The sequence below is a fragment of the Alternaria incomplexa genome (assembly GCF_024043165.1).
Source record: "Alternaria incomplexa strain BMP 0042 chromosome Unknown scaffold_6, whole genome shotgun sequence".
In the NCBI taxonomy this organism is placed as follows: Eukaryota; Fungi; Ascomycota; class Dothideomycetes; order Pleosporales; family Pleosporaceae; genus Alternaria; species Alternaria incomplexa.
The window spans coordinates 1,131,317-1,159,239 of record NW_026249855.1 but is presented as its reverse complement, the minus strand read 5'-3'; the positions used below and the strand labels follow the sequence as shown (position 1 = coordinate 1,159,239).

The 27,923-nt window shown below is 53.5% G+C and overlaps 11 protein-coding genes across 11 annotated transcripts; 4 read left to right on the top strand and 7 right to left on the bottom strand.

The window, feature by feature from the left end:
• Positions 1-14: 14 nt before the first annotated feature.
• J4E90_004950 (uncharacterized protein) lies at positions 15-724 on the bottom strand (the record flags this gene model as incomplete). The annotated part of the gene is made up of 4 exons (XM_051434509.1): positions 15-40; positions 144-305; positions 355-526; positions 626-724. The coding sequence occupies 4 exons, from the start codon at positions 722-724 to the stop codon at positions 15-17; spliced, it is 459 nt and encodes a 152-aa protein (XP_051291765.1).
• Positions 725-1,280: 556 nt separating this feature from the next.
• On the bottom strand, positions 1,281-2,645 carry J4E90_004949 (uncharacterized protein; the record flags this gene model as incomplete). Its single annotated transcript, XM_051434508.1, has 1 exon — positions 1,281-2,645. One exon carries the CDS (start codon positions 2,643-2,645, stop codon positions 1,281-1,283), a length of 1,365 nt encoding a protein of 454 aa, XP_051291764.1.
• A 2,902-nt stretch (positions 2,646-5,547) lies between these two features.
• Positions 5,548-7,113, top strand: J4E90_004948 (uncharacterized protein; the record flags this gene model as incomplete). Its single annotated transcript, XM_051434507.1, has 1 exon — positions 5,548-7,113. The coding sequence occupies one exon, from the start codon at positions 5,548-5,550 to the stop codon at positions 7,111-7,113; it is 1,566 nt and encodes a 521-aa protein (XP_051291763.1).
• A 4,022-nt stretch (positions 7,114-11,135) lies between these two features.
• Positions 11,136-12,642, top strand: J4E90_004947 (uncharacterized protein; the record flags this gene model as incomplete). Its single annotated transcript, XM_051434506.1, has 2 exons — positions 11,136-12,219; positions 12,275-12,642. The coding sequence occupies 2 exons, from the start codon at positions 11,136-11,138 to the stop codon at positions 12,640-12,642; spliced, it is 1,452 nt and encodes a 483-aa protein (XP_051291762.1).
• A 533-nt stretch (positions 12,643-13,175) lies between these two features.
• J4E90_004946 (uncharacterized protein) lies at positions 13,176-14,243 on the bottom strand (the record flags this gene model as incomplete). Its single annotated transcript, XM_051434505.1, has 1 exon — positions 13,176-14,243. One exon carries the CDS (start codon positions 14,241-14,243, stop codon positions 13,176-13,178), a length of 1,068 nt encoding a protein of 355 aa, XP_051291761.1.
• Positions 14,244-15,090: 847 nt separating this feature from the next.
• On the bottom strand, positions 15,091-16,262 carry J4E90_004945 (uncharacterized protein; the record flags this gene model as incomplete). The annotated part of the gene is made up of 3 exons (XM_051434504.1): positions 15,091-15,430; positions 15,476-15,971; positions 16,064-16,262. 3 exons carry the CDS (start codon positions 16,260-16,262, stop codon positions 15,091-15,093), a joined length of 1,035 nt encoding a protein of 344 aa, XP_051291760.1.
• A 924-nt stretch (positions 16,263-17,186) lies between these two features.
• On the bottom strand, positions 17,187-18,076 carry J4E90_004944 (uncharacterized protein; the record flags this gene model as incomplete). The annotated part of the gene is made up of 3 exons (XM_051434503.1): positions 17,187-17,468; positions 17,513-17,994; positions 18,067-18,076. 3 exons carry the CDS (start codon positions 18,074-18,076, stop codon positions 17,187-17,189), a joined length of 774 nt encoding a protein of 257 aa, XP_051291759.1.
• A 1,588-nt stretch (positions 18,077-19,664) lies between these two features.
• Positions 19,665-21,005, top strand: J4E90_004943 (uncharacterized protein; the record flags this gene model as incomplete). Its single annotated transcript, XM_051434502.1, has 3 exons — positions 19,665-19,739; positions 19,794-20,111; positions 20,361-21,005. 3 exons carry the CDS (start codon positions 19,665-19,667, stop codon positions 21,003-21,005), a joined length of 1,038 nt encoding a protein of 345 aa, XP_051291758.1.
• Positions 21,006-22,346: 1,341 nt separating this feature from the next.
• J4E90_004942 (uncharacterized protein) lies at positions 22,347-23,337 on the bottom strand (the record flags this gene model as incomplete). Its single annotated transcript, XM_051434501.1, has 3 exons — positions 22,347-22,817; positions 22,868-23,158; positions 23,209-23,337. The coding sequence occupies 3 exons, from the start codon at positions 23,335-23,337 to the stop codon at positions 22,347-22,349; spliced, it is 891 nt and encodes a 296-aa protein (XP_051291757.1).
• A 1,244-nt stretch (positions 23,338-24,581) lies between these two features.
• J4E90_004941 (uncharacterized protein) lies at positions 24,582-26,089 on the top strand (the record flags this gene model as incomplete). The annotated part of the gene is made up of 2 exons (XM_051434500.1): positions 24,582-25,397; positions 25,454-26,089. The coding sequence occupies 2 exons, from the start codon at positions 24,582-24,584 to the stop codon at positions 26,087-26,089; spliced, it is 1,452 nt and encodes a 483-aa protein (XP_051291756.1).
• A 175-nt stretch (positions 26,090-26,264) lies between these two features.
• J4E90_004940 (uncharacterized protein) lies at positions 26,265-27,817 on the bottom strand (the record flags this gene model as incomplete). The annotated part of the gene is made up of 4 exons (XM_051434499.1): positions 26,265-26,399; positions 26,464-26,572; positions 26,623-27,364; positions 27,814-27,817. 4 exons carry the CDS (start codon positions 27,815-27,817, stop codon positions 26,265-26,267), a joined length of 990 nt encoding a protein of 329 aa, XP_051291755.1.
• Positions 27,818-27,923: the final 106 nt, after the last annotated feature.

Genomic DNA, 27,923 nt, shown 5'->3' with positions numbered 1-27,923 from the left:
TGGCATCGGATACTCTAGTAGTTTGTTTTCTGGCGATCATCTGTCCAAACGATTAGTACACACATCCTTATTCATCATGTTCTGGTCTTGTACCAATATCGCACGGCTCCTCCATCAACACAAGTAGCAAAACGTATACTCACAATTCGCACCCATAGCTTTCCTAAGCTTCATCGTCACTGCCTCTTCCTCCAAATCCTTCTTATCCCCTGTCTGGATCTCCACAGCATAAGTCCGGATGACCTGCTTGACCTGCCCACTCTGGAAGCTCATCTTGGCTTTGCGCATCACCTTTGTTTGGGGTCCTAGGAATGTCTCAGAACATGGACATCGAGGTAAGGAGACATGACAGACCTTGCCAAACAACAAAAGCAAACTTGACGCGTTCGCTGTACTCATCGTTTCCTAGCTTCATACGTACGTAGGCGTATGCTGCTTCGTCGTCGCCAAGACTCTCCGTCATCTCGGCAATGTCGCCGCTTCCTGTGCCGGCGAGTTTGAGGTTATCTGAAGTCGCGGATGCATACTGAGGATGGTCAGCCTTCAGATCTCTCACATTTTCTTGCTTGACGCCTTCGATCACGTCTCGGTGAACGAAACCCTTCGGGCGCATTATCGGATGTACCTTCAAGATAAGCCACGTGGTCTCGGATTTGTCAGAGCGCACGTCTTCGTATGCTTGCGCGATTTCAGGATCGCTAAGAATATCGGCTGCAGAAGGCATGATTGGGGGAGGCTTTTGCTATCTCTGGATATGGGAGGGCGTTAGCAGGGGTGGGACGACTCGGAAGGGGAGTTTTGAGGAAGTTGGGATGGGGATTCAGGGTTCAGCGATGCCGCCGCACTAGCCCTAGCTAGTGCGGGGCTAGGCCGTTCAAGGAGCCGCGGAGGGCCAATGGGAATGGGGAGGGTGTGGGTCTAGAATCTCGAGTTCTGGCGGGCGCGCGGTACCTCCTTTCTGCTCACATCTTCTCTCGATTGCGCACGTATCGCGGGTCTGATCTGGATCATTGTTGAGACAGGACCGCATTTTACTTTTAGGTAACTTTACGACACAGTCTGTCGACACTTCAACCGCTATGTGAGACGAGTGTCTTCAACAGATCAAAAGAAGCGTGGAAGCAGATGCTACCCACTCCTATGCTAAAAGCAGTCTCGCTATTACGCCTCAGATTTTTCACTTGCATAACTCAGAGTAGTATAGAACTACAGGATATTTATTTCGATACAGCTAATACTTTTATCTATCAGCTACCCACACCTGACACCACAGACCAATTCTATTGTCCAGACCTTGGGCCCTCGGTCTCGAGAGTGGCACCGGGGAAGTTGATGCCATAGTCGAACATACTCCTGCCCGCCGGGACGCCCTGGCATCCGCCGCCTAGATCCTTAAGTGGCTGCAGCGCCGGCCCAAGACGACTGTCAACAGCAGCCAAAGCAGCAGTCAGAGCAGCACCTCCAAGAAGCTTGCTCAAGAAAGACGGGGTGTCCGCCTGCACAGCCTGCGCGATGAAGCAGCCCATCTTCTTGGGGTCGTTCAAGTCTTCTGCGAAGTTGATAAAGCCACCAGTAATGTCACCCAGGTTGACGCCCGAGAAACTGTTTACGGCGCCCGTGTTACCACCGACCTGGCAGTTCAACGGGTATGCGGCACATTGCTGTGCGGTCGAGACACCAATGTCTGCAAGGGTCCATGGGTCGAGCGGGTGGCGCTTGTACCAGTTGTCTGGGATGCGCTCATAGCCGTACTTGTATGTCAACGCACCGCTGGCGTCGCGCTTGTAGCTGAAGAAGTCCATGAATACATCTTGCGTCAGGAATCCACGGGGAGCCTCAGCGCTGTGGTTCGCAAGCAAGTGGTACGCGAACATGTGTGCGCCAAAGGTGAATGCAACACCAGCGTACGCGGGACTGAAATAGAATGGGTTGGTGGCGATGCTGTGCTTTTTGCGGTTGTTGGAGTGCTCGGCGAGGACGCGGGGTGTGATGAGACCTCCTGCGCGCTGGTTGGAGAGGTCAAAGAGCTCTTGCATGTATTGAGGGTAGGAGCGGCAGTTGGAGTTCATCTCAGGTGCGAGCCAATCGCCACGGGTGATACTGGCATCGCCCTCACTTCTTAGATGGCCGTATGCGCAGATTCCTGTCTCGTTGCCAAGGAGGTCACCAACCAGTGGAGGAAGAGAACTGGTTTTGTCTGAATGGGGACCGATGCTCCAGCGGCCGGAGATGGGGTCGCCGTTGAAGAAGGCCGTTGCGGTCTCGAGGAATATGGTGGCTGTCTTGTCGAGGCCGAAAGCTTGCCAAAGACCGGTGTTGATGCTTGCTGCATCGACAACACCGTCGCGCTGGATGTAGCCGTGATTTGCGGCGGCGTTGAGGCCGGCACAAGGACCGCGGATGTCTCCTTTGCCTGGGGCGCGCCACTCGTGCTCGCCAGATGTGTTGACGAGTTGGAGGACAGGGTCGAATTGGTTGAAGAGGGCGTGGTTGGGCGTGCCTGGGTATTCTGGGAATTCGATAATTTGTGGCGTTGTTTGACGCTCTTGGATGCGCTTCTCAGCGACCATACGAGCTATCTCGGGGAAAGCTGAGACCAGCAGAGCTGGCCCGGTAAGAAGCACGAGGGATGTCTTCGCAAACATTGTGTAATGCAGTGATGAAGGGTGGATGCTGATGATAGTGAGCAGATCTCGTCTATCTTATATTTCTTTGCATCCACGGCTGCAGACTAGCGTAAGTTCCCCACTGTGGAGTTAAGGGTCACTCCCAACGCTCCTCCTAGCCGGTGTCTTCGGTCTCGAACAAATTCGAGTTTCTCCTCATGGTTGATCCGCTAGTACATGGCCTACTTTGTCAGTGTGCAGCCAACAGTCGCGGTGGCGACCATAATCCATTGTCCGGGGTAGTCGTAGAACCGCCCCAAGACAGTAATCGCCCACGTCGATCTGCAAGGCTCACATGGCTGGGGTATGGTCGCCAAGACTGGAGCTACGAGCGGTAATACGCTATTGAGGGACAACGGATGCCATTCCGTGATCAGCAGTATAGTCAGACCATGAGTTGGCTGCGAAAGAAGTTCAGGAATGACAGAGTGCCCTTCGAGATCCTCTTGTTTGCCTAGTTATCCCGATGTAGTAGTGAAACGGCCTTAGACAAAGAGGTTCTGGGAACTTGCGGTGTTCTCTTGAGAGGCGACTGGGGATAGATCCAAGTTAGAGTAGCACCATGGCGAGTCATGACTGTTGCGGGGAGTGTAAGTGAAGTTGCGAAGATCCTCTAGTAGTCTCCTACAGTTTTCGATTTCTCTTGACGTGGGTTACAGAAGCCTTCTTGACGCGAAATGAACTGGAGGATGCATCATCCGATGGGAAACAACTCAGTTTGCTACATCGGGTAGTTCCCACGCGGTGCAACTCAGCGATGATGGATGCCATCCACAACATGCCCCTAGCCAACTTCTTTTTTGTTATTACCGCCCGCTTGTCCGGAGCCTGGAGATGACTTTAGTTCTTTTTCGATGAAGTAAACATCCATTGTTGGCACGCCAAAGTGGCACTTGGCGGACAGACCCGGTGATACTCCGCGAACTGCCTGTCAAAGTGTGGATAGACTGCACGACGCAAGTCCGTTTGACCCACTGGCCACATGCGCTATAGACGGCAGGCACCGTGTGAATCTGATCAAAATGACGGAGTGGCGTGGCGTCCAGCGCAATTGTAAAGATAAGCTCGACGAAATCGGATTTTAGCGCGACGCTAGCGGAAACTACCCCGGGTCTCGTTCAATCCGTAGTCCAGATCATCCATCAATTGCCCAGATGGTGTTTGGAAGGATCCACGACTGGCACTTCTGACATACGAGAACCATGCTATTGGCTGATAGTCCTAGCAACAGCACTCTGCGCCGGCGACCCTTACATGGCCTCGGCGTCTTCTCTAGATAATTAGTAATTAGTAGTCCTACCTAGGTAGTTCCCAGGGGAAAGTGTACCGGATAGCCCTCAGTTGCCGCCCAACTACCGAAGACGATGCTACCAATCAGTACTCCTGCTTACTGTTCATCAGTCATTTGTCTTGCGTCGACCACCCGATATCTAGTCCATTTGTGGAATTTTTTTGCGTCGTGGTGCTGTCGTTATTGTTGTAATGCCGTATGACCGACTTACATAGAGAAAATCTTTGTCCAACCTTGTTTCCCTATAGGACAACGAACGTAACAGCATCAGGCGAGAAACAAGGCTCAAAATGTGCGACGAGAAGCTTCGTTAACATCCATAGTCTGGACAATTTGATGCGCACAAGCCTTAAAAGTGCCGTCAGCCTCGCCGCCATACAAATCTCGCACGCTGGAAAGACTCACTTTCACTCGCCACACAACGTACACCGATTTCAAATACTACAAAGTGTAAACAGCACCAAGGCTTGGCATGCTGTTCGCTCTCTTCTAGTACTTGCCTAAGGAGACATCAGCAACAAGCGTTCGGCAGTGTATCCGGTCCATCGCCGTTGTCTAACGTCCGTAAGACGCCCGAGGCTCTGAGGCCTTCCCCGCTCATCTGCCCAATGCTAGCCCCAGAGTCTGGTGAACTTCGCCGACTCTTCGCCTGTGTTTATAGGACATGGGAAGGCTTTTCATGATGGTGCCTTGAGGAACAATGTCTTTGCGCAGTACTTGGTGAGACGATATGGCAGCTTCGTGGTATGGTCGAATCAATGGTATCCGATGCGGAGATGTCCAACTAGCCAGGCTCATGCAGGTCCTCCGGCTTAAGTCATCACCGGGTTACTGCCTGTTCGTTGGTCAGCAAAGAGAGAGCAGAGACAGCGAGTATGACACACTTTGTCATAATTATTATTGCTCAATAGATACTTTCCGCTTGTAACAAGGTTCTCACGAAGAAGACTTTGACAAGTTACAAAGTCATATTTGCGAGCTGATCAACGGTCTCATCGCGATTGACCTTGTGTAGAAGAGAGTAGCTTTGTAAGGAAGACGCTACCAACCTTTTCGCAGAGAGTACAGAAGCCACGAGAGTATTGGCGGGAGCTCTGAACAAAGATGATCAGCGTTTTAAAGGGGTTTCATAGAAAGCTGTTGCTGCGAAGCATCAGATTACCACCTGGGCACCGCGTTCTCTGGCTCTGATGAGAACAACCGGTCGCGACTGGCTGAGCGTTACAGACCATTGACATTTACCCGATGTGAATCGAAACAGCGAATTTGCTAAGACTTGAGTGAGATGTTACAGCAGAGTGGTAGCGAGAGAGGAGAGTGCGGGGACAGCGTATGCGATAGATGCCTCGTTGCTTGAGTACCGCACATGGTGCCGTACGTCAAGAAGGTATTTCCAATCTCTTTCGCGAAGCTCAGATATCAGTCGCGCATTTACCGCAATTCACCAACAGCTGGGGGGTTTGGTGTTGTGGATGTTGAAAGAGTGGAACGTGTCAGGTGCGTTCTTTCCCAGCATGACGTCGCGCGTGCCATCGGAACTGAGCCCCACAACGTTCCGAGAAATTTTGGCTTTCACCAGTCATCACTCTAATGCCCACTCGCCATCCCCGCATACCAAATGTCAAACCCACGAAACATTCACTCTATCTCGCTCCCATACGTTCTTTGGTGCAAATCGCTGCATCAGAGCCCCGCCGCATTCCTCGTTCCACGCTGAGAAGACCGAATACCTTCTTCACGCCCGCCGATTCCAAACTCTACGCGCCCGTTACTGCGACTGCCCCAAACATCCGCGACTGCCCCGTCGCAAAGATGCCTGAAACTAGCGTCAGACGCGTGGATCCTCAGAAGCTGGGAAAAATCACGTTCAAGAAGTCGGAGGACTTGATCGATGAATGGGACATAGAATACAACGATACAGAGGGTGAGGCTAATGCCGGAACGTTGAAGCAAGCAGCAGAGGAGCTTGTAAACACAAACACCCCAGTGGCCTTCCCGACGGAGACCGTATACGGACTTGGCGCGGATGCGACAAGAAGCGCGGCGGTCAAGGAGATCTTCGCGAGCAAAGGACGACCAGCCGACAACCCTTTGATCGTCCATATACACTCTTTACCTCAGCTGCGAGCGCTGCTTTTGGGCAAACTAGACGTAGCAGGAGACGGGAAGGATGCTGGAAAGGACCCCATACCGGATATCTACCAGCCGGTGATTGAGCGCTTCTGGCCTGGACCGCTTACTATCATTCTACCGGCCCCTGAGAATTCCATCCTCGCACCAGAGGTGACAGCAGGTCTTCCGACTTTTGGCGCACGAATGCCGCGTTCTATCATCGCCTTGTCCTTGTTACGGCTATGCGGTCGCCCACTCGCCGCACCATCCGCAAATGCGTCCACACGACCTTCGCCCACCGCTGCGGAACACGTTTACGACGACTTGAACGGCAAGCTAAATCTAATCATCGATGGCGGGCCATGCGAAGTGGGAGTTGAAAGCACAGTCATAGACGGACTATCGAGCCCACCTGCGATACTGCGGCCGGGTGGCGTCACTGTGGAACAATTACGGCAATGCCCAGGATGGGAGAACGTAGTGGTCGGATACAAGGATAAGCAAGCGGAAGATTCGAGTAAACCACGCGCGCCTGGGATGAAGTACAGACACTATAGTCCCAAGGCATCGGTTCTTCTGTTCGAGACAGGCGCGAGCCAACCTACGTCGGACGAGCTCAAGAGCAAAAGGCGCATTGGTGTCATTCGGACCAGGAGTTGGGATAAAGTGTTGGGTTTGGGCGCCGAGAAGGTGAAGACATCGGATTCGCATGGACCAGGAATTTGCGCTTCACCGGACACGGCCGCTTCTCTAGACGCCAACGACTCGCCGTCGCGCCTTTCAAACCTTCTGCGATCTGTTACCCAGCACCAAATACCGCACGCTGATCACTACATTGTGAAGCCCGAGGCAGTCCAAGTTTGGGAAATAAATCTTGGCGCAAATACCGAGGATGTTGCCAGAGGCCTATTCTCGGCGCTAAGAGAGCTTGACAAGAAAGGCGTAGAGGTAATATATGTGGAGGGTATCGACGATAAGACAGGTGATGATATCGCCGCCGCGGTCATGAACCGACTCAGAAAAGCGGCAGAGATCAGGACATGAACGGAGATGAACATGGCGCACATTCTGATTGAATGAGAATACTTCCATTTTTCCAATATTCACGCTCGACCGCTGATTGCCGGGTATCGATACGGGCCATACACGATATGCTTGACACGTCGATGAACAACTCAGTGATGCATTTGGCGAGTGTGGATATCTGTTGGCGATAAAACGACTCTCCGACACCTCTCCTTTGCGACATACACCGACCCTCTTACCATTTTGCAAGCATATTAGCGCCGCTATCATGTCCGCTCGCAATGTGCATCTCGGCCTTATTGCAATGCTAGTTAGCTGTACTCTGGGAGCTCCCCAAGATGAGAATAACAATCAGACATCCACGACAACCGATCAGCTGCCGCCGATAGGTAGTTCAACTACGACTGTCACCTTTACTGGGACAACAGCAAGCACACTACCACCTTATGTGCCGCCTCATGAGACTGGCAACTATACCTCCGGATTCGCCGTCCCTCCACCACCAGGCTCAGTGACGGCACCGTCCGATGGACCTGACTACAGTAAACCCACTAGCACAGCGGTCACTCTGATCTGCCCCCATCCGACTGAACCATGCATTATCGACGGTATTCCCATCTGGCCGTCTGGCACTACCTCCCTCGTCTTACCGTCCTTTACATATGATCCTTTGCCGACCTCCATGGCTTCTGGTTCTCTTCCAAGCGCGGGCAGTACGATGGTGACTGATACACTTGCTACGTCTGCCAGCCCAACCAGTCCGATGGGTAAAAGTACTACTTGCTCCCATACTGTGTCGCATATTGTACCTGGTAATTCCAGCACTGATCTGCCCTGGACACCCGTGTTACCTTGGATAACGCACTCGAGATCCGTGGACACACCATCAGAACGCCTCCCCACCTTCTCGGTATTGAGCAGCACTGCGTCTGGAATACTAGCGACACCATTGGTAATACCGCTTATCTCTGGATCAGAGACTTCCGAATTCTACTGGCCCACAAGGAGCGCCATAGCTACCAGTAGCTCAGCTACTTCGTCAGCATCGATAACTCCACCTAACGTAAGTACTATAACCACCGCTTCTGCAATTCTCTCTACATCCTCCACCACATCAGCTCACTCACGTTGCAAGGTCAAGTTCACCCAAGCTTCCGAAGATAAGGTACCCGTGAAAGTTCGAGATACAGAATCAATCGCAAGCAACACCAGCGCTATGCATTCTGCCATCCTCACTCTGAAGACCAAGTACATCGACGCATCAGATTTCAGAGGTATGGATAACGCAACACCTTCTGCAGGACGAGACGAAGAGAGCAAAGCCACTAAGAGGAGGATAAACTACTGGACGCGCTTCTTCGCCGTTGCGGACCCTCTTGCACGTGTGATGGAACAATGCTTGGCATGTGATCAAGACGGTGAGGTTACTTGCTTGCCTGGCGGAAAGTATACATGGTGTACGGATGGGTGTGCTGTGACACTGAAAATGGGCTGTGATATGGTCTGCAAAGAGGGTGTCATACGCAAGGAAGGAAAGCATTGCGTACGATGAGGGTATTCGTAGATATACTGTTGTATTGTAATAACCATGTCCTCACTTCCTGAGAAGCAGCAAAAGCTTTGCACGTGTCTACATCCATACGTCCCTTTCACACAACTGCATGAAGGTTTGCCACCCATCGTCAAACTTCCAGGGTCTTCACGCCGACGTTTCACCACGACAACGTCAACCCGAAAAACCCAAAGTCACCGACTTATCAGTTTGCGTAATGAACTGTTGCCACCAGCGTTTCGGAACTCACTGGCTTTCGGCGAACCGCTGTTTGCCCTGAAACACCTTGCGATAGTGAACCACATGTTCGACTGCCATCTCGGAGCGACATGATGCGATCGGTCCCAGTCCTTGGAATTCCAAAGAGGCTAAGTTACCATACCGGTACAGGTGCCTGACGATCGACACTGTACGTCACCTGCAGGGCAGTGCATCCTAGCTGATTAACAACCTTGGATGATCTGGGGCTCACAGTTTCACAACCCTTCGGGGCTTACCATCGTACACATGCAGAGAGGCCCTGCATCACGGCTTGTCCATCTCGTAGGTTTGTGCCAAAGACCGTGTGCTCTGCGATCTACCGACGTCACGTGCGCACTGTCAGATTCTGGACCGCGGAATCCAGGCCACCCACGCACCACGCCCGGGTCGTTGCTTCCGATACCGAACCGTGCCCACGATCCAGAACTGTCGGAGCGAGTGGAAATCATTACGTGTACTCGCGACATCGCGACGAGCTATGATATCGCAACCTCGCCCTTATTCCCAGCCCGAGGAATATCAGAACGACAAACAATGGCAAACGTAGACACATGTCATGCCCAGCTGTTGGGAGATGAAGTTTGACACACCGGGCGCAGAGCGCATGCGTTAGGCTGCGCAAGACCAGCAGCGCTTATGCAGGAACCTCCTTCCTATCGATAGGCTATATCGATAGCGCAGGGCTGGTTGACAGTCGCCTCGACTCGTATTGGATGCGTGTTAGTGTGCCAGCGAATGAATTGCCTCACCGTGGAGAACCGATTCCATTGTTGCTGGCACAAAATCGGGGAGGCAGATCTCGAGCGCAATATCCTCAGGCGCACACGATGGGAGTTCTCGTTGTGATCGTGTGACGTCGGTGGAAGCGTCACAGCTGCGTTGTCTGTTCATCGGCAGACAGAAGAAAACAAAGACGTTCGGAGCCCGATAGAGGGCGGGATATGTCGGTAATTATGACAAGGACCAGCCTGGCGGAGCGCTTTCGCGTGCGTACCACGTTGTCGTTGTGGTTGACGTGGGTGTAAGGTCACCGTTGATGCGACACGACACCTTGTCCATGAACATCGGGAATAATCTTATCGTGACTTGTAATTGTGTCGACGCTTCAGAATGCTGCGAACATAACAATGGATAATTGAGGTGTGCTAAGCTGAGCTGAAGTGCATGAGCAAGGGAGCCGGCTGAGTACGAGGTCGCGCGCGGAGTGCCTGCCGTGCCACATCGGTTGGTATTTTTGCATCGGACCGCCTCAGTGTTGACTCGTCAATACGAGAAAGCCTCGTCAGCATCGCATACGCCCTCTCGGCTTACCTCCAGTCCTCAGCCCCTTTGGGTCGCGAGCCCGAACACGGTAATGCTCAACAAACAAGACGATGGTCGCCGGATGAGGGCCTCGTCATCGCTCGATAGAACTGGTCAGACTCCCGCAGAGGCGATCACACTTTCGGAAATGAGAGCGTCTGCGTCTAGAATACTCGATCAACCCGCGCGGTCTTTGCGCCCGGCCCCACCCCTTACGATGCCGCGAGTACCAAGACTTGTGAAGGATCTGTGGTGCTGTCACTATGTGGGACCAACGCACACCATACAGCGAACGTCGATAACATTCACGTGGGCGACATGTCTGACAGGATGACTTTCACGTCTATCGATAGAGCAGCTTGCAGGCGCAAAAAGCAGATCTGACACCGAAACCGACGCAAACGGTATACGGCCCCTGCTTGCATGCGTCGGTGAGCGGGTGTACCTGAATGTGGCGGCTACGTGAAACGCACGGCGCCATGCGGTAGCTAATCAAGACGGACCACGACCTTAGCGGCTCAGGCCTCTTCTGAACTGTGAATGGCCAAGTAGGTTATTTCCACCTGAACCCCTGGCTTACCCGCTTGCGCAGAGCCTGAAGGTGTGAAAGGTTCTAGCCAGGCGCATGCGAAAGGATCGAGCGCCCGGATTCCCCGCGAAAAATATATGAGGTTGAAAATCACCCGCCCTCCCCGTTGTTTTTGTCACAACCTGATCCTCAGACTCACACCAAACACGGTCGTTGCCAGCCACTCCTTTGAGCATTTCTGCTCGGTACATTCTCTTGTCGCTCTGACTACCACGTTCATTGTTCGACTGTCCAACGATTTCGCGCTCAGGTTAGCCGCATCTGCTTTTACTCATCGATACCCTACAAGCAAGCGTAACGCACATCCTTAACCTGCAATCTACAACGAACATCGACATGTCTGCCTCTGTCAAGTTTACCGGCCTTTTGGCCCTCGCTTCCGCCGTTGCGGCTGTTCCCCACTACCAGCACGAGAAGTTCCACCACAGGGCTGCTTACCCAGTCAACGGATGGGGTAACTCCAACACCACTGCCATGGCTCAGGCTACCGGTACCGGTGCCTACCCTGGTGAACAGACTACCACCATCGACACGACTTCGACCTCCACCTACACTCAGTACGAGACCGTCTACCAGAAGCCTTCCGGTCTTGCTGGAGGCAACAAGCAGGTCGAGGCCGCTGATGCCTCGACTGGTGTCTGTGGCGCAACCGTCACTGTGACTGCTTCCGAGAAGGTCACTGTCACCGTCACTCCCGGTGGCGGTGCTGCTCTCCCCACCTCATCTGCCGCTGGCAATGGATACGGAGTCCCTTCTTCAGTCATGCCCGTCGCTGAGTCAAGCTCCACGGCCGCTGAGTACCCTGCCGCTCCTCCTGCCGACAAGCCCACTTCCTCTGCTGTCAAGAGCACCGTCGAGACTCCCGTAGCTGAGGCCACCACCTCTCCCGCTGCCGAGTACCCCGCCGCTCCTCCTGCTGCTTCGTCTTCCAAGGCTGAGTACCCTGCCGTTCCTGAGGCCCCCACCTCCAAGACCCCCGAGATCACCGCATCCGCTCCCCAGAAGCCCGTCGAGTCGGCCAGCTCTGTCGCCTCCTCCGCTGCTCCTTCCCCCACTGCTGGCAACAGCTACAGTGGCGTCAAGCGTGGTCTCGCCTACAACGAGGCTCACCTCTGCACCACCTTCGGCAGCAAGTTCGGCTTCGGTTACAACTGGGGACAGGTTGAGAGCAACGACATCGGCACCTCCTTCGTCCCCATGATGCACGGTCCTAGCAAGTCTTCCGCCGACGAGTGGCTCGCCAACGTCGACACGGCCGTCAAGAAGGGTTCCACCGCCGTCATGGGATTCAACGAGTGTGACCACACCTCGCAGTGCAACCTGAGCCCCGAAGCCGCCTGCACCGCCTGGAAGGAATACATGAACCCCGTCAAGGCAGCCCACCCCGAGGTCACCATTGTCGGACCCTCCGTTACCAACGGTAAGTTTTGGCTATACGAATTGCATGTGAGACACATACTGACTTAACTTAAAAGGCCCTGCTCCGATGGGATTGGACTGGCTCAGCCGCTTCAACGACTGCTGCCCCGACGCCCACGTCGACGCAACCAACATCCACTTCTACGACATCTACGACGAGCAGACCATCGACCGCTTCCAAGCTCAGGTCGAGAAGGCCGCCGACATGGGTGGCAAGAAGGTCTGGATCACCGAGTTCGGTCTCAACCCCGGCAGCGCCTCCGAGGAGCAAGCCGCCAGCTTCCTCAAGGACGCCATGGCCTACCTCGACGGCTCCGACAAGGTCCAGGGTTACTCCTGGTTCATGGTCGGTGACGGTGAGAACCAGCTCAACTCTGGCAGCGGCCTCTCGGCTGTTGGCAAGGTCTACGCTGGTGCCGCTTAAGCACCTACTTCTCTCTGTTCTCTTTTCAGGACGGACGGGTTAGGCGTTTTTGTGTGGTAAAAGACTTCTCTGTTTGTGTGTGCATATTTTTGGGTATATCCTTGGGACAGGCTTTGTTCTCTGGGGACATCATGGCATAGAACGAACGTATGCGCACTCTGATGCAAAACGATCGCTTCAGTATATTGCTTTTTGTTTAACTTCTAGTTACAGTTGTGTTTGAGGGGGTATGGTGGATTGGTGTAGCGATACATGTGATGAATAGAAGACCGTTGATTTCAATTCTTGTCCCTTGCATTCTGTGACTTGCTGAAAGCTGACGCGGTGATGTTGGGTCGGAGAGAAGCATTCACTGACATAAGCCCTAATGATGTTGTTACCATATTGCTTCTTCGCTGTTCTACCCGACGAAGCACTGATGCATCAATATTAATCTCACGCGTTGTTCTAATTACATAGAGATTATGCAGTCAGCTTGACATCGCCACAGCGACGTACACATGTGGAGTCTTGCAAGGCCAATTATGTCCTCCCTAACACGCGTACCCCCTGGTATCAACCGCGACGATGCTCCCAGGCACCACAACACTCCCATTGATAGGCATCGCCAAACCCCCAGCAGTGCTCACATACAGCACATCACGATCCCGGTCTGTTCTACCAAACGCTGCCGCGGTGTCCCCTGCGAACGTCACTGACCCCTTTGCACCTGCGACTACCTCCATCTTCTTCCCACCTGGACTCACAGCAATGACTGTGTTCTCGTAGTTGCTCACAGCCCACAACGTGCCATCCGGCCCGAACGTGAAGTCATCGACAAAGTCGGCCACCGCAGTCAGATTGGCGTATAGTTCCACACCCCCTTTGGGGCTATGCGGTATGTATCCTCTTGAAGTGATGGGAACGCGGTATATAGCAATGAGATCCGAATTACTGAAGTACACCCACCCATCACGGACCTTGAGACCATTTGCACCAAATCCCACGGTAGCATTGTGCAGTTGTGGATACGGCTTGAGTTCTGGTCCATCAGCGATGATCTCGCTTGTCCCGGTCTTGGTATCGAAGCGGAAGAGGAGGCCGAATTGAGAATCTACTATTATGACAATAGAGGGATCGGATGGCAATGATTCAACTCCGTTGAGTAGTTTCGCCTGAGGTACGTTGGCGATTTTGTGAACCGTGGGTATGGAGATGTTGGCAGAGGTAAAGGTGGCTTGCCATACGGACCAAGTGCCGGCGTAGCCAGTTGAGTTGGTTGTAGCGTTTCCAGCGATGATGGCGTAGGTGTCGGGCGCTGTTTCTGTGATTCCGAGGAGATCGGTGACGTTGGTGGCACGGAATTCGTAGATGGGTTCTAGGGTTGCGTTTCCTAGTGATGGGTTCTTGATGGTGTAGAGTATGGGGACTGGAGCTAGTTGGGTGACGAGTAGATCGCCATTTGGCCGGACGGCAATATTTTCCAGCCAGGTTGGAACGGTGGGAAGCTGAGCTACTGTTCTGGCTGGGAGAGGAAGGGCGGGACCAGAGAGAGGTGACGATAAAGTGCCGAGACCTAAGACGGCCAGAGATAGTAGGAAAGTCAGTCTTCTAGGGGACATTGCGCTTTGCTATAAAATTAAATGGTAGTCGTCTCTTGTGGTGTACTTAGCGAGATACATGGGGCACTTTTGACTGCCATGTAGATATATGTCAAAGGGAACTGTTGGATGTATGGTCACGATGAGTATCTCGTATCTAGTTAGTGATAATTTTGATGCCTTTAGTGATAGGTATGTCAGCATGCTCTAACTGCGCGTAGTTCATGTCCCTCCACCTTCATAGATTGGCGTTGGTCTAACGACCTTACACATCGTCACGAAGCGTTATTCAGCAGATGGCTGTGTGTGATTGGATCCGTCTCGTACTACGACTCCACTCGTAAACGCAGCCGACCGGGTGTTAGCCTAGCGTTAACACTGTAGTAGATCCATGGATGTCAGAGGTACGTTTGCCATGCGTTGCCGTTCGGAAAGATGCAGATTGGGGGTGTCAAGAGGAAGGCGCGACTGAGAGCATCCTATGACAAAGCCTTGGAAGCGTGCTTTGTCATCCCACGTGTGCTGTACCAAACCAGCCGTGATGACGCCATGCAGATTCTCTGGTGACTTCCGATTTGGCAGTGTCTCGTTAGCCATATTTCTTGCGACAGCAGCTGCCTGTATCAACCAATCTTGAATTCCGAATTATAGAAATGTATCCAGTGCCAATCGCCTATCGATAACGCTCTTTCGACTGGACTGCTTGTGCCTAACGATGATGGTTTTCACAAGTCCTGAATATCCAGATATTGTGCGCATCTCTTGAAACACCCATGACAAGCACATGTTGCCTACGCCAATCTTACACGAGGTATAAAAGTACAGTAACGCCGTCCATACGCCTGCGATGGAGGTTGCTATCCCGTCCTTATTGGTTCTCCTGCTTCGTTTGTTGTTGTTGCTGTGATTGCTGCATGCCTTGCTGCATCGCATTCTGCCCCCAATTTTGCTGCAGGCCTGCACTATTCGGTGGTTGTGACGCATTCGAGTTCATCCGTTGCGGTCCGGGCGACTGCTTCATTTGTGGGGTCTGCCCCTTCCATCCTGGGAACAGCTCCTGCAGTTTGGTATATAGCTTGACGAGCTCGGCGGGTGAGGCGGGTATCGACATGATGGCGGGCCCCGGTTGTATTTGTTGTCCAGGCTTGGGCACCTTCTCCGCATTCTGCGCGAGGTAGGCGAGGTTTGCCTGGAGGCGGCGCATGTAGCTGGGGTTGTTAGCTGACGTCGCGCAAGGGATGCGCAGCACTCACTCGACGTATTCCTTGGATGGCTGCGGTTTGTCGCCTTCGGGCTTCCCTTCTGGCGTGGGCCCGACTTGGCCCGCCTTGCCCTGCGTCTGGAGCTCGCAAACTTCTTTGATGAGGATGCTGTTGATGTCGAGGAGGGTTGCGACGCGGTCTGCATTACGCGCCGGGTTGGCGGGCGACACTGGCGATGGGGGCACCTGCTTAACGGGCGTCGGGACCTGGGGCGGCTCCGCCTTGACGGGCAGCTGGAGGTTCATGGGGGTCTGCTGGCCGTTGGTCTGCATGCTGGGCGAGGGCTGTGGCTGCGGTGTCGCATAGGGTGCCTGGCCAGTGGTGCTGGCAGGGGAGGCCGTCTGGCGGTTCTGGGCAAACTGGTGGTGGGCAGGCGAGGGCATCGTCTGCGCATAGGGCGCGTTCGAGTAGGGGCTCGGCGACGACAGCTGGTGTTGTTGCTGCTGCTGCTGTTGCGCCTGCTGTTGTTGCGCCTGTTGCATGGCGGCTGCTCCATGGTGTCATGTCAGCCAGGCTGCCAGGAACGCGCCCACGGGCGGCGATAGGACAGGACAAGAAACGCGCACGTCACTGGCTTACCTCGCTGCTGGAGATACGGGGCTCCTGGCTGAATGCCATTGCTCCCCATGGCGCCACCCATGCCCGGGAACGACGGGGACTGCCCGTACTGCCCATGTGGGTTGGCTTGCTGCTGGAGCCGCGCCTGTGCATCGAATTGGGCGTGTTGCGGGGAATTGGCGAACTGGCCGCCATACGCATTAGGGTTATTGAAATCCATGTTCGGCACTCATTGGCCACGTCGCACAACTCGGTTTAGATTGATCGGTGGGTTGATCCGTTGATGGGAGAAAACGTGCGGTTCGTGATAAGCTTGGGTTTCGGCTCTAGAAGCTTTGCAACCCCAGCTCAGGCCAGCCGAGCGAGTCAAGTTGGCCGTCCTCGCCCTCTTTGTTCCCGCGCGACCGCGTCCTCACGAGCGCACCCAACATCGTCAAAGGAAATCCAGAATACATCAAATCCTGCATGACGCCCTACTGGACCAGCGTGCAAGCATGTCCTAATGCAGTGCCTTAAGCAACCTCACACCTCCAGCATCCCTGTCACATGGGCCCACAAAAATGCTTGACATATCTCCCGAACATGGGACGAGACGCTTCCAGATCCGTCACCAGGTACCACGGCCTGCCATTAATACCGGGTCTGAGGCTCTTATCCGCCAACTAGATGAACCGCCGCCACCTGCATATGCCATGTGACTGACTCTTGGGAAGACTCGGCCATGTTGGCATCGAGGGACCTCGAGGCAGCACGCGCCCTCATCCTCCAGGACGGACGCACGCACGCACTTGGTACCTATTTCTCTCATGTACTTCTGAAAACGCCACGTTGTATTCAAGTTGAGCTTGGCAATCGAGTGTAACTACATCATAGGCTCCCATGCTGCCACTTCTAAGCGAGCTCTAGCTCATCACGCGGTGTGTGGATGGGTTTCTTAACCGGGATCTAACCTCTCAACGCTCCTTCGGTGTGTGTGATACATCCATGTGGCTGCATGACGTCGGAATGTGGGCGCCGACGAGTATAGTCCTTGTCTCAATAGCAAAACGTGCTCAAGAGCTCCTTGGGATCTGCACCTCTCGGGCCGAAGTAAGATGCAGAGATTCAGTAGTAATAAGCACTTCGTAAGGCGGTGTCTCCCTGATTATTCTCCAAAGACCTCCTCCTTCGTCGGTGTCTCTTTGCGGCGCAGTGCCACAAAGTACGCCTCTTTAGATTCCTGGAGCCAGTCAGCGTGGAACATCCACTGTGCGGAAAAGCCTACAGCGCGAGAGGATTCCGGCTTCTCCCTGTACACCTTGGCGAAGAGACGCTTCAGCTTTGTCTCGAATGCCTTCTCCTCCGGCCCTTTGTAGTACTTGCAGAGGAAGTGGCCGCCAGTCTTGAGCGTATCGAAAGCGAATGTCAGGGCGGCCATGCACAAGTCCTACGAAATTTAGTAAAATCAAGAGTGATCGGCGGACTACCCACCATACTGCCGGCGTGGTCTCTGAAAGCATTTCCGCTGGTGTTCATCATCCTAAAATATGGGTCACTAAGGCTCTTCTTGTAGAAGCCGGCCGTTTGGTCCCAGGGTTCTGACATGTCGCTGAGCACCACGTCTACTGCTCTGCCCTGCTGCATATCCCTCTCCTTCAACGAGAGCCTAGTTGGAGCATTTCGTTCGCTGTCACTGGTCTCTGCTGGGCGCCCGATCGGTTCGAGTTCTACGCCCTCCAGATGAGCATGTCGTTCGATGTCAATATATCCTCGTTCGATGTCGTCCAGCTCTTCTTCAGTAAGTCCCTCGCTGGCTTTAGCAGAAACCTGTCTTCTGGGTCTGCCCAGGTCCGGATCTCGCACATAGGCTCGAACCTCGTCTTGGATTACAGGTGATAGAAAGTCGCCTTGTATGGTGGAGACACCTCGCGGGGGTTGTGCGGGTATCAGGTCAATACCTATGACACGACCCTCTGGAGCAGTGCGATCTGCAGCAACCTGGAGACATTAAGAGACTGTAGTTTGTGTAGAGATATCTGGCGAACCTGAGACCATGATCCTGGTGCAAAACCCTGGGGTCATTTAGCAGCATGCTTTCAATAAAGGCGACAACATACTAGATCGACGACAGTCTGTCCGGGTTGGAAAAGCTTGTGCTTGGTGTTAAGCTGTAGTACGTTAGTCAGTGCGCAGTTTCAGACCGAGGCGCAATCACTTCAAGCAGTTTGAACGCAGCGCGACTCTTCAAGCCTTGTACTTTGGCTTCTTTGGAGAAGAAGTCCCTGCCTTGGCGTGACTTCCATCTTGTTGAAGATGAGGATGCACGCCGATCTGAGAGCCTGTGACTGGATTGGTGAGAGTCACGAGTCGCGTATCTCAAGGCAAAACATATGGGCGCTACTGGATGATGTGAAGACTCCAGTAGCAAGCTATCTGTGAGCTGCTGAAATACACGACGTGATAGCATAGGGAAGGCGCAACGGTTGTGCGTCGCTTTCGCCCTCGCAGAACTTATACATTCTTATCGATAACGCAGGTACGTCAACGACTTCTAGCATGTCACCCTAGGCACGTCCTTCACAAGTAACAGAAGGGACGATGACCAGGGAAACTACATGCTGCAAGCGACCTAGGCTTGACTTGAAAAACAATCACTGTGTTCGCGATAGCTCCTCATCTTGGACTGGAGATGCGAGGTCATCTCCGAGATATTATCGTCTTCAACCTCGGAACGCCGAATCTACGATTACGATGTGTCAACGTCCACGGCCGACGTTTGTACCCCGCTGTCCTCCAGAGTCTAGTGAGCACGCGATCTCAGTTGGGTGTGGGGTCGTGTGCTCATCGGTGCGTACGTTTTGGATGCATTCGCAGTATCTGGTGATGGAGAGCCCGGGCGGTACATTCCGCATGTGACGACACCCATCCAAGACAGATGCAGTCTATCAAGATCATGAGCAGCAGAACTCTAAAACAGCATCCTATAGTGTTTCCAACAACGGCTGACGCAGAAGGAGTGACAGTGCGCAGCTGACTGCGTCGTCTAGTAAGGGGTGACTGAGGCGCAACGCCAGTTTGCGTGCATCTGCCCTGGTGTTCCCCTGACGTGTTGCCATGATGCGCGTCGAATCATGGCGGCTCGCAGTCAGCCCCATCAAGGGGCTGATGCCGGAGGGAGACGACAGGTGTCAACCAGAGCCAAGTATCAGATCGCGAGTACCCGGGCCGTCAGCGAGGACCGTGGTTGTTATAAGCATGGCTGATGGCATTCGTCGATTCGTGGCGCTAGACTAAAATTCGCTCCTTCCTCCCGCGGTATCCTCAAATCTCCGCTACCAGAGACGATCCAAACACGACAACCCTACCGAGGAGCGACGCCCATGACACACGCGCGACTACACACACAAACACTCACTTGAAAGCTGCCTTGCATGGAAGATCGAATTCACCGCTCATCGACAAGTCCTGCTCACCTCGTACGGCCGGAAATCTGTCTTCACCTCCGCAACACCATTTTCCGATGACCTCGACACTACGTCGCGCGACCTTTTCTTTCCGTCGATAGAACTTGTCTCCGCTCGGACAACAATATCCTGCTTTTTAGAGCAACAGCGCCGCGTTTAGAGCAACGCCAAACAGCGTCATGTCGAAACCATCCGAGAAGCCGCAATCGCAACCGCCCGCCATCATGAGCGACGAACCGGGCAAGGGCATAAAAGTGAGTCAAGGTGAAATCCCTAGTCGCAGGACATCAATTGACCCCTCATCGCAGCCCCTCGGCACGCCCGACATCACTAGTCTCCAGCGCGTTCGCCAGGTTTTTGCGCAGCCAGTCCTGGCTTCCTTCGTCGCCGGCGGCGTAGCTGGCGCGGTTTCACGAACCGTCGTATCGCCCCTCGAACGCCTCAAGATTCTATTCCAAGTCCAGAGCGTTGGTCGCGAGGAATACAAGATGTCCGTACCCAAGGCTCTGGCTAAGATGTGGAGGGAAGAGGGGTGGAGAGGATTCATGGCCGGAAACGGTACCAACTGCATACGGATTGTACCATACTCGGCCGTACAGTTCAGCGCATACAACGTCTACAAGCGGGTACGTCTATTTCTCTTCTGTTCAGCGTGTTCTTGATTCCGGCGAGCGACTTGCTTTTCAAACATTGGGGTGGATGGGACGAGGTAAGGGCGGACGAAAGAGAGAGGGCGGTAAGTGGGGAAGGATTCGAAGCTTCGCCGATGGAAAGGTTAAAGTGAGCTGGGAGGAGATATACAAGGATGCGGAGGTTTCTGCAAAGACGACGACGGCTATGGTATGTCCCAAAGTTTCATAGCTAACTTGCCTTAGTTCTTCGAGAGCGAACCAGGTGCCCCTCTCGATGCCTACCAGCGACTACTCTGTGGTGGTCTTGCTGGTATCACCTCCGTCACGTTTACCTACCCACTCGATATCGTCCGAACACGCCTATCCATCCAGTCCGCATCGTTCTCCGATCTCAAGAAGGAGGCTGGCCAGAAGCTACCGGGCATGTGGGCACTGCTTGTAACTATGTACAAGACCGAGGGCGGTTTCCCGGCGCTATATCGTGGCATCCTTCCCACAGTGGCTGGTGTCGCACCGTATGTTGGCCTTAACTTCATGGTGTACGAGATCGCCCGTACCAAGTTTACACGCGAGGGTCAGAAAGACCCGGGTGCCATCGGCAAATTAGGTGCTGGTGCCGTCTCCGGTGCTGTTGCGCAGACCATCACCTACCCATTCGATGTTCTGCGGCGGAGATTCCAGATCAACACTATGAGCGGTATGGGATACCAGTACGCAGGAATCGGCGACGCCATAAAGCAGATCATCAAGACAGAAGGCTTCCGGGGTTTGTACAAGGGTATTGTGCCCAACCTTCTCAAGGTCGCGCCTAGCATGGCTAGTAGTTGGCTCAGCTTCGAGATGACACGAGACCTGCTCATGGGCAAGGGGAACTCGGGCTTCTTGTAGGACAGACAGTCCCAACTTCACCATCGTCGAAACGGACTATGGCAGAAGAAATCGACAAGACACTTCACATTACGAGCGCTCTTCCGACGGGAAGAAAGATACACGAAACCGTTCACCGACAACAGGTGGCATTGTATAACGTCAACGAAAGCGATTGATACAACACACGAGCATTGCATTTGGGAAGGATCATCACGGCCTGGGGGTCTGATTTGGGAACGACCTCCCATGGATATAGCGAAGGCGTTTGACTGGGTTTTAGTCCTTGCAAGTTGCACAGCATTGCATGCAACTTTTCCTTCTTCCTCTTCTCAAGAGTCGAAAAAGAACGAGCGGTCATGCATCATACATAGAAGCATATTCGAGTCTGCTACGCGTACATGATTTGGCATGGCTTGTACAACATAGATAGTTTCATGGTGCCACTGGGGAACCGGGGATAATGGAACTGCTTTACATCAATGCTGGTGCTTGAGTGTACAAGAGTGATTGTATTTCGCCGAATCGACGCACGTCATTCCCTGTCCTCATATCACCCATGCGCGGACAGAAACCCGTCATTCAGAGGCCTCATCAATACGTCCCTCACGTTCAGGACAAGTAGTATTCTCCGTCAGCGCCAATCCACATTTTCCCTTTGAAGTGAGAATGTCGATACTTACATGCCCTTGCACCCTCGGCAAAAGTTCCACGAGTTCATACACTGCTCATGGCGGCAGTATTCCCAGTCCTTCTTTCCCTTCTAGTATCGGCCAGTGAATAAGTTTTCGTGTGTAGGAGAGGGGTGAGGATTACTTACGTTGTGACATGTGTTGAGCTTGTCGATACATATAGTGCACGGTTTCTTGGCGGCTGTGGTGACGTCTGTCGGTGTGGGGTCTTGGTCTGTGTTGGTGATGGAGCGCAAAGGGAGGATTGATAGTGTTGTAGGGGAGATCTGGTTAAGGGCTGTACTCGCGGTGACTAGGGCGAGGAGGCATGCTAGTATAGCGACGGATTTGATGGAGAAGTGCATGATGTTGGTTTTGGTGATTGCTGGATTTCTGTTGAGATCATGGAGTGATGGTGTGACCAGGATGGAAGCAGGATATGGAGATAGATAAACAGTATCCTACGTGTCTGGCAGTCGTCATACAAACTGAGCAGTGAGTCGCTGGCCTAGAAGCGTTTGGTGCCTGGATGTGAATTGCGCGTTGAAGTGATTAGCAAGGTGTCACATGTAAAACCTGCACACGTAAATAGTTGAACTAGTGTGACATTTGAGATGGTCTACAGGGAGATCAACCCCAAGATCTTTACTCCGAATGCAAGGGAAAATGTTACAGTATTTACAAAGACCCTCTATAGCTCGCCGTCCTTCCGCAGAGTCTCGTTACCCCAGGGCTCGCTTGTCAAGCAAGTCAATCCAGCAGCTGGCTCGCAGCTCTTCCTTCCACTCAATGGTCCTGGCGATGGCAGCTTGAGGCCGCCAGCCGCGTATTGGCGTCCCTGCTCGTTGGCGAGAGCCTCACCGGCACCGGCCTCTACATTCAGCGATCCCTTGCCCGATGCCAGACCCTTGCCTCCAGGCTGCGCACCGGTAGATTGTTCGGCTGCCTTGAGGGCCTTGAGCAGGTTGACTGTCGAGTCGTATGTGAGGTCCTCGTAGTAGTCGTCGTTGATCTGGACCATGGGCGCGTTCGCACATGCACCAAGGCATTCGACCTCGGAGAATGTGAAGAGGCCGTCTGAGGTGGTCTCGCCGTGGTGCACGCCCAATACGTCTTCGCAAGCCTTCATAACGGAGTCACTGTCGCAAAGCATGCATGGGGTCTTGATTCTGTCAGCAGCTGCCCTCAAATTCAAGTACAGTGTCTACTCACAGTTGTGCAGACCTGGACGTGGAACTTGCCCACGGGGTCCCGGTTGTACATGGTGTAGAAAGTCGCAACCTCGTATACACGCATTGGTGGCATCTCCAGTATCCGCGCAACCTCGTTCATGACGCTGATGCTGCAGAATCCGTGCTGGCGCTGTCCGAGGTCGAGGAGCGGCATCACGGCAGCCTTCTTGTATTGGGAGGGGTATCGGGAGACGATCTCTTGGATGAGTTCCTCATTTTGTGGTGTAAATTTGAAGGGAATTTTGAGGTTGTTTTGAGGCGTGTCGCGGTGCTACAGGCGTATTAGCTCGGCTTCCAGCGCAAGATGAATCAAATACATACAACGTTGAGCGAGCCGCTCTCGTTCCATGACGGTCGCGAAACGCTGAAAACCCGCCATTGAGCCCTCTGGAACTGTCGCGAGGCCCGTGGGGCAATCCTGCATGCGAGGGGGACGAGTCTTGAGGCCATGGTGGGTTGTGCTGCGGGCTGGAGGCGATGGCGTCGATTGAAGATGTCAACGATGAAGCTCATCCGAAGCGCCAAGTAAATGTGCAGGGGTCGTTGCAATCACCCGCCTCTGATTGGCCACATCCAACATCTCCACTCCGTTATACCTTCGACGCTTCCTCACTCCTTCTCCGCATAGTTCAGGTCATCCCAAGCATCGCTTCGTGTGCGTGATCGATAGCATTACCTGATCGCCGTTCTCCCGTAGCTACATGGATCCACGACCTTCGCTGCTTGAAACACATTACCGCCTTTGCTGCAGCGAGCCATGCCCAGTACAGTCGAGGCCGCCACGTAGCTATCCCCACCGACACCGTCCTCGTGCGTTTCGTCGCTGCTGCGCACTGCGGAAGCTTCATTTTTCTCTGGCATCCGCGGCAGTCTAGCCTGCGGATTCCTTTGTTGGCAACGTCCCGTATTAGTTTCTGCGCAAAAAATGGCTCGGTACAGAGCCGCATCGATGCTCGTGGAATGCGCCTACGGCGGTCAACCACGTCTGATGGAACTGTGGGTCTGCTAACACACACGCTGGGGGCACCTCGCGACATTGCATCCTTAGGAGTAGCAGTCGGTGGACTGAGAGACGCATAGGATTCTTCCCTCTGTGCCGCCGTAGGTGGAAAGATACCCTAGCCATGGTGTCTGACCAATCGGCCGCTGTTCGCCTCATTGACGGCGCTCTGCGCGGACGCAGGCTGGCTTGCCGTTTGATGAGTTGTACTAATGTTTGCACTGTCAATTCGGTATCTTCACAGGCTTACAACACCCGCCGCTTCTTCCAGCCATGTTTCAGAGTCATATGATGCCACTACGTGTACGTGTACATCACTCATGCAGCACTTCACTAGTTTATGGGGGCGGTCAACATCTGCGCCATATAAGTATCAGTTGCTGCTATCATAGCATTTCCTGATCTCCTTCAACGGCCCTTCCCTCTACCCCACTACTACGCTGCCGACCTGCACTCGCGTTCGTCTCGTGGCTCACCCACATATTCGCCCAGCATGTGCAAGTACACAATCACGATACTTGAATGCGGTCACAAAATTGATGATTATGTCGAATCTCGCGACTGCCCCTACTACCAAAGGACCACCGTACAGTGTGACCGTGACAATCCGAGGACCAAAGATCGCTGCACCGTAAAAACCAGAGACCAAAACGGAATTTGCAATAGATGTCTCCGCGACAACGAAGAAGCCGCCATGCGCCGTGACTTGGAAAAAGAAAGAGAACACAAACGCCGAGAAAACGAAGAAGCCGCAGAAGCATTACGCCGTGGGCAGGAAGAACTTAGAGAGAAGAACCGCCGGCAGGAGGAAGAAAGACGACGGGCTCAGCAAAAGGCGGACGAAGAAGCCAGGGACAGAGCCCGCCGGGAAGCGGACAGAAAGCAGCGAGCTGAAGAAGAGGCCAGGGAGAGAAGTCGCAGGGAAGCCGAAGAAAGACGCCGAGCGGATCAGAAGGCCGAAGAAGAAGCTACGGAGAAACGCCGCCGGGAAGAAGAACAACGACGTCGGGCGAGACAAAAAGCCGACGAAGAAGCTATGGAGAAGCGCCGCCGGGAAGTGGAGCAAAGACGGCGGGACGATGAGGAAGCTATGGAGAGAGACCGTAGGGAAGCGGACGAAAGGCGGCGGCAGGCCAAGAAAGAAGCCGATGAAGAAGCCATTGCGAGAAGACTTAGGGACCACGAGAGAGAGATGGCTGAAAAGGAACAGGAGATGCTAAGAAAACGCAGAGAGCATGAGAAGAAGATGGCGAAGATCGCAGAGGATGAGGAAGCTCTTGAGCGACGCCGGAGGGATTATGAGAAGAGAATAGCAGAAGAGGAAGAAATCGAGAGGCAGAGAAAGGCGGAGCTCGACCGACTGGCCAAAGAACAACGGGATCTGGATTTGATGATCCAAAAGTCCAGAGAAGAAGCAGAACGGAAGAAGAGAGAGGAGGAGGAAGAGCTGCAGCGAGCTTTGAGGGAGTCTGAAAGATGGGAGCAAGAGAAGAAGTACCGAGAGGAACTAGTAAGTTCACGTGTTGCACCACGTCCACAGCAGCAGCTAACCTCACTCTCCCACAGCTCCGATCAAGGACCGCAGCACCACCATCACCACCCGCCACACCACCTGCGCCCCCAGCCCCAGCCCCCAAACCCGCCGTCAGCAAATCTGCACCCCGCCCCCCTCCAGCACCCAAGCCTGCACCAAAAGAAATTAACTACTCTCTCCCCGCTGTTGGCGATCAAACGTATGGTCACATGATGATAGGCAGCCGCCGTGCCCCTATGCACCCCTCGCAAGAGATCCCCGGAACGCCAACAACCTCTGGAATACCCATGTCGCCCACGAGCCCGGCACCATTCGCACGTCTCGGTGGCGCCATCGCGGCTTCTGATGTCCCTGTTGTGAGGGAGGTTAGGGGCCAGATCCCGCCTGTCATGCCCGTCGCCATGGACTCGAGGGCAGGATTGAGGAGGACGAGCGAGAGCAGGAAGCCGCCGCCGCCTGTACCGCAGCGCAAGCCATCGGGCATGGAGGGCATGGATCCTGTTTTGAAGGCAAAGTTGGAGAGGCAGAGGGCGTGGGAAGCAGAAGAGGAGGAGAAGAAGGATGTTTCGCCGCCGAGGTCTCCTGGGCAAGAGCCTAACGCACGAAGGCTGAGTCCGTCTGAATTTGACACTAAACGTAAGACGGGCTGGAAGAAGGATGAGGCGTGAGCTTTTCTTGTTTTGCATTGGAGGTGTTGAGGGCGCAGTGGGCATATGACTTCATTCCTTTTGTGATATCTATCCTAAGTAGCATCTCACAATCCACCACAATTATCTCTCCATCATGGAAGAAAGTTTCTCATGTTATCCCTGGCTAGATTCTGTACTAGTACATGTTCCCGTATCAGACATCGGTGTCTATTCGGATGTAGTACTCCCGCTTCAGGAAGTTGGCGACGTGATCTACCTCGTTGTACTTGACCTTGGAGGGATCTTTGATGTTCTGGCGCCGCTGACCACACTCGTCGAGACTCTGGCACTGAGTCTAGTTAGCAGTGAGCTCCTTCATGCACACAAAACTGTGCAGTGCGTCTTCAACTTACCATGTCGGGATCACGCTTAGCGTACTCGAAGAATGCATCGACCTTCTTAATGTAGTCCGGGGTTTCGAGGTTGTTAGTTGACAGGATACGCAATGAGTCGCATGCATATCTGGCGGCGTTAGCATGCTTGTCTTCCAGCGAACGTAGAACTAAACTCACGCCGTGACATTCCCACCGATCTCCTCCTCTTCCACGACATCCATCACAAGCTTAGCAGAGACGATTCGGTCAGCATGATCGAGCTGATCGTCATCGTTGTCAGTGGAAAGAGCCGACTGGTAGTTCATCACGCGAATTTGGTTGGCTCGGCGATCGCGAAGAATGGTCGCGATGATGTCCTTCAGATCGTCGATCGTGTACGCGGCCTTGCCGTCGGTAGTGGTAATCTCCGATATGTCTGCGCTGTACAACTTCTTGAGCGACTCCTCGCTGTACGCCTTGTACCCTTCCCCGAAGTATGTACTGTCCGGGAGACGAAGGTAGAGAATCTGTGCGTTCGATAGGCCGAGTAGTGAAGAAGAGACGATAGTGTGTTTGCCGATCTGGACCGTGGTCTCATTGGCAACTGTGGTATACTGGTTAGTCTCGTTGTGCAGTATGAGGGTCTCTTGTGGCGCCTTACGTGGCGCTTCCTCGTTCGAAGAAGAGATGGACTGCGTGCCATCCGGCCTAACAGAAGCCACGTCGGACATGAAACTGTAGGCATCTTCGAGACCGCGCTCCATCTCCTGCACCCGAGTATTGTTGGCTACTTCACCACCGCTATCCGCTGTGAAGACGACCGTAGTGACGCATTTGAAAACATATAGGTCGTGGTAGAGATCTGGGTTCTGGAAGAGCAGGCTATCGACCGTATGGCCGGTGAAGTAGATAGAACCACTGCGCGCATTAGATTTGGTGACTGTGCAGAATGTGAGTCTGCCAGCTTACCCAGTGCACGGAAAGGGCGAGTCATCAGTAGCAGAAAGTGCTGCTGTTGCGAGAACCGTCAATAGCGCGGCATAGACCGAGAAGCAGCGTGGCGCAATCATGTTGTTGAGAATTGAGCGAAACAGGTGCGAAGGGATGTGAGGGATCGATGCGGCAGCGGGGGAAGGAGTGGTTAAAGAGAGGAGGGAGTGAGGGTGAGGGTGAAGTTTATCGAAATGCCAAGCTGGGACGTCTACAGAAGGAGCAGCTGCGGCGACCCTGAGGTGTAACAAGGAAGGTGCGATCCATGGCCACCTTCACCTCTGTTTTCGTACTCTTCCAAGACAGGAAGTCACGATAGAACACAGGCAGTCGAGGCAGTCTTGCAAACATTAAAAACATAACATTTCATAATAGAGTGTACGAAGGAAAAAGTATTACGCATAATTACAGGAATACAACTCAATGCAGTGATATCGTAACTTCGTTCTCATGATCCAACCCATCTCGAAACGCCTGAACACAGTAAAAAAACTCCAAGAAACATGTAT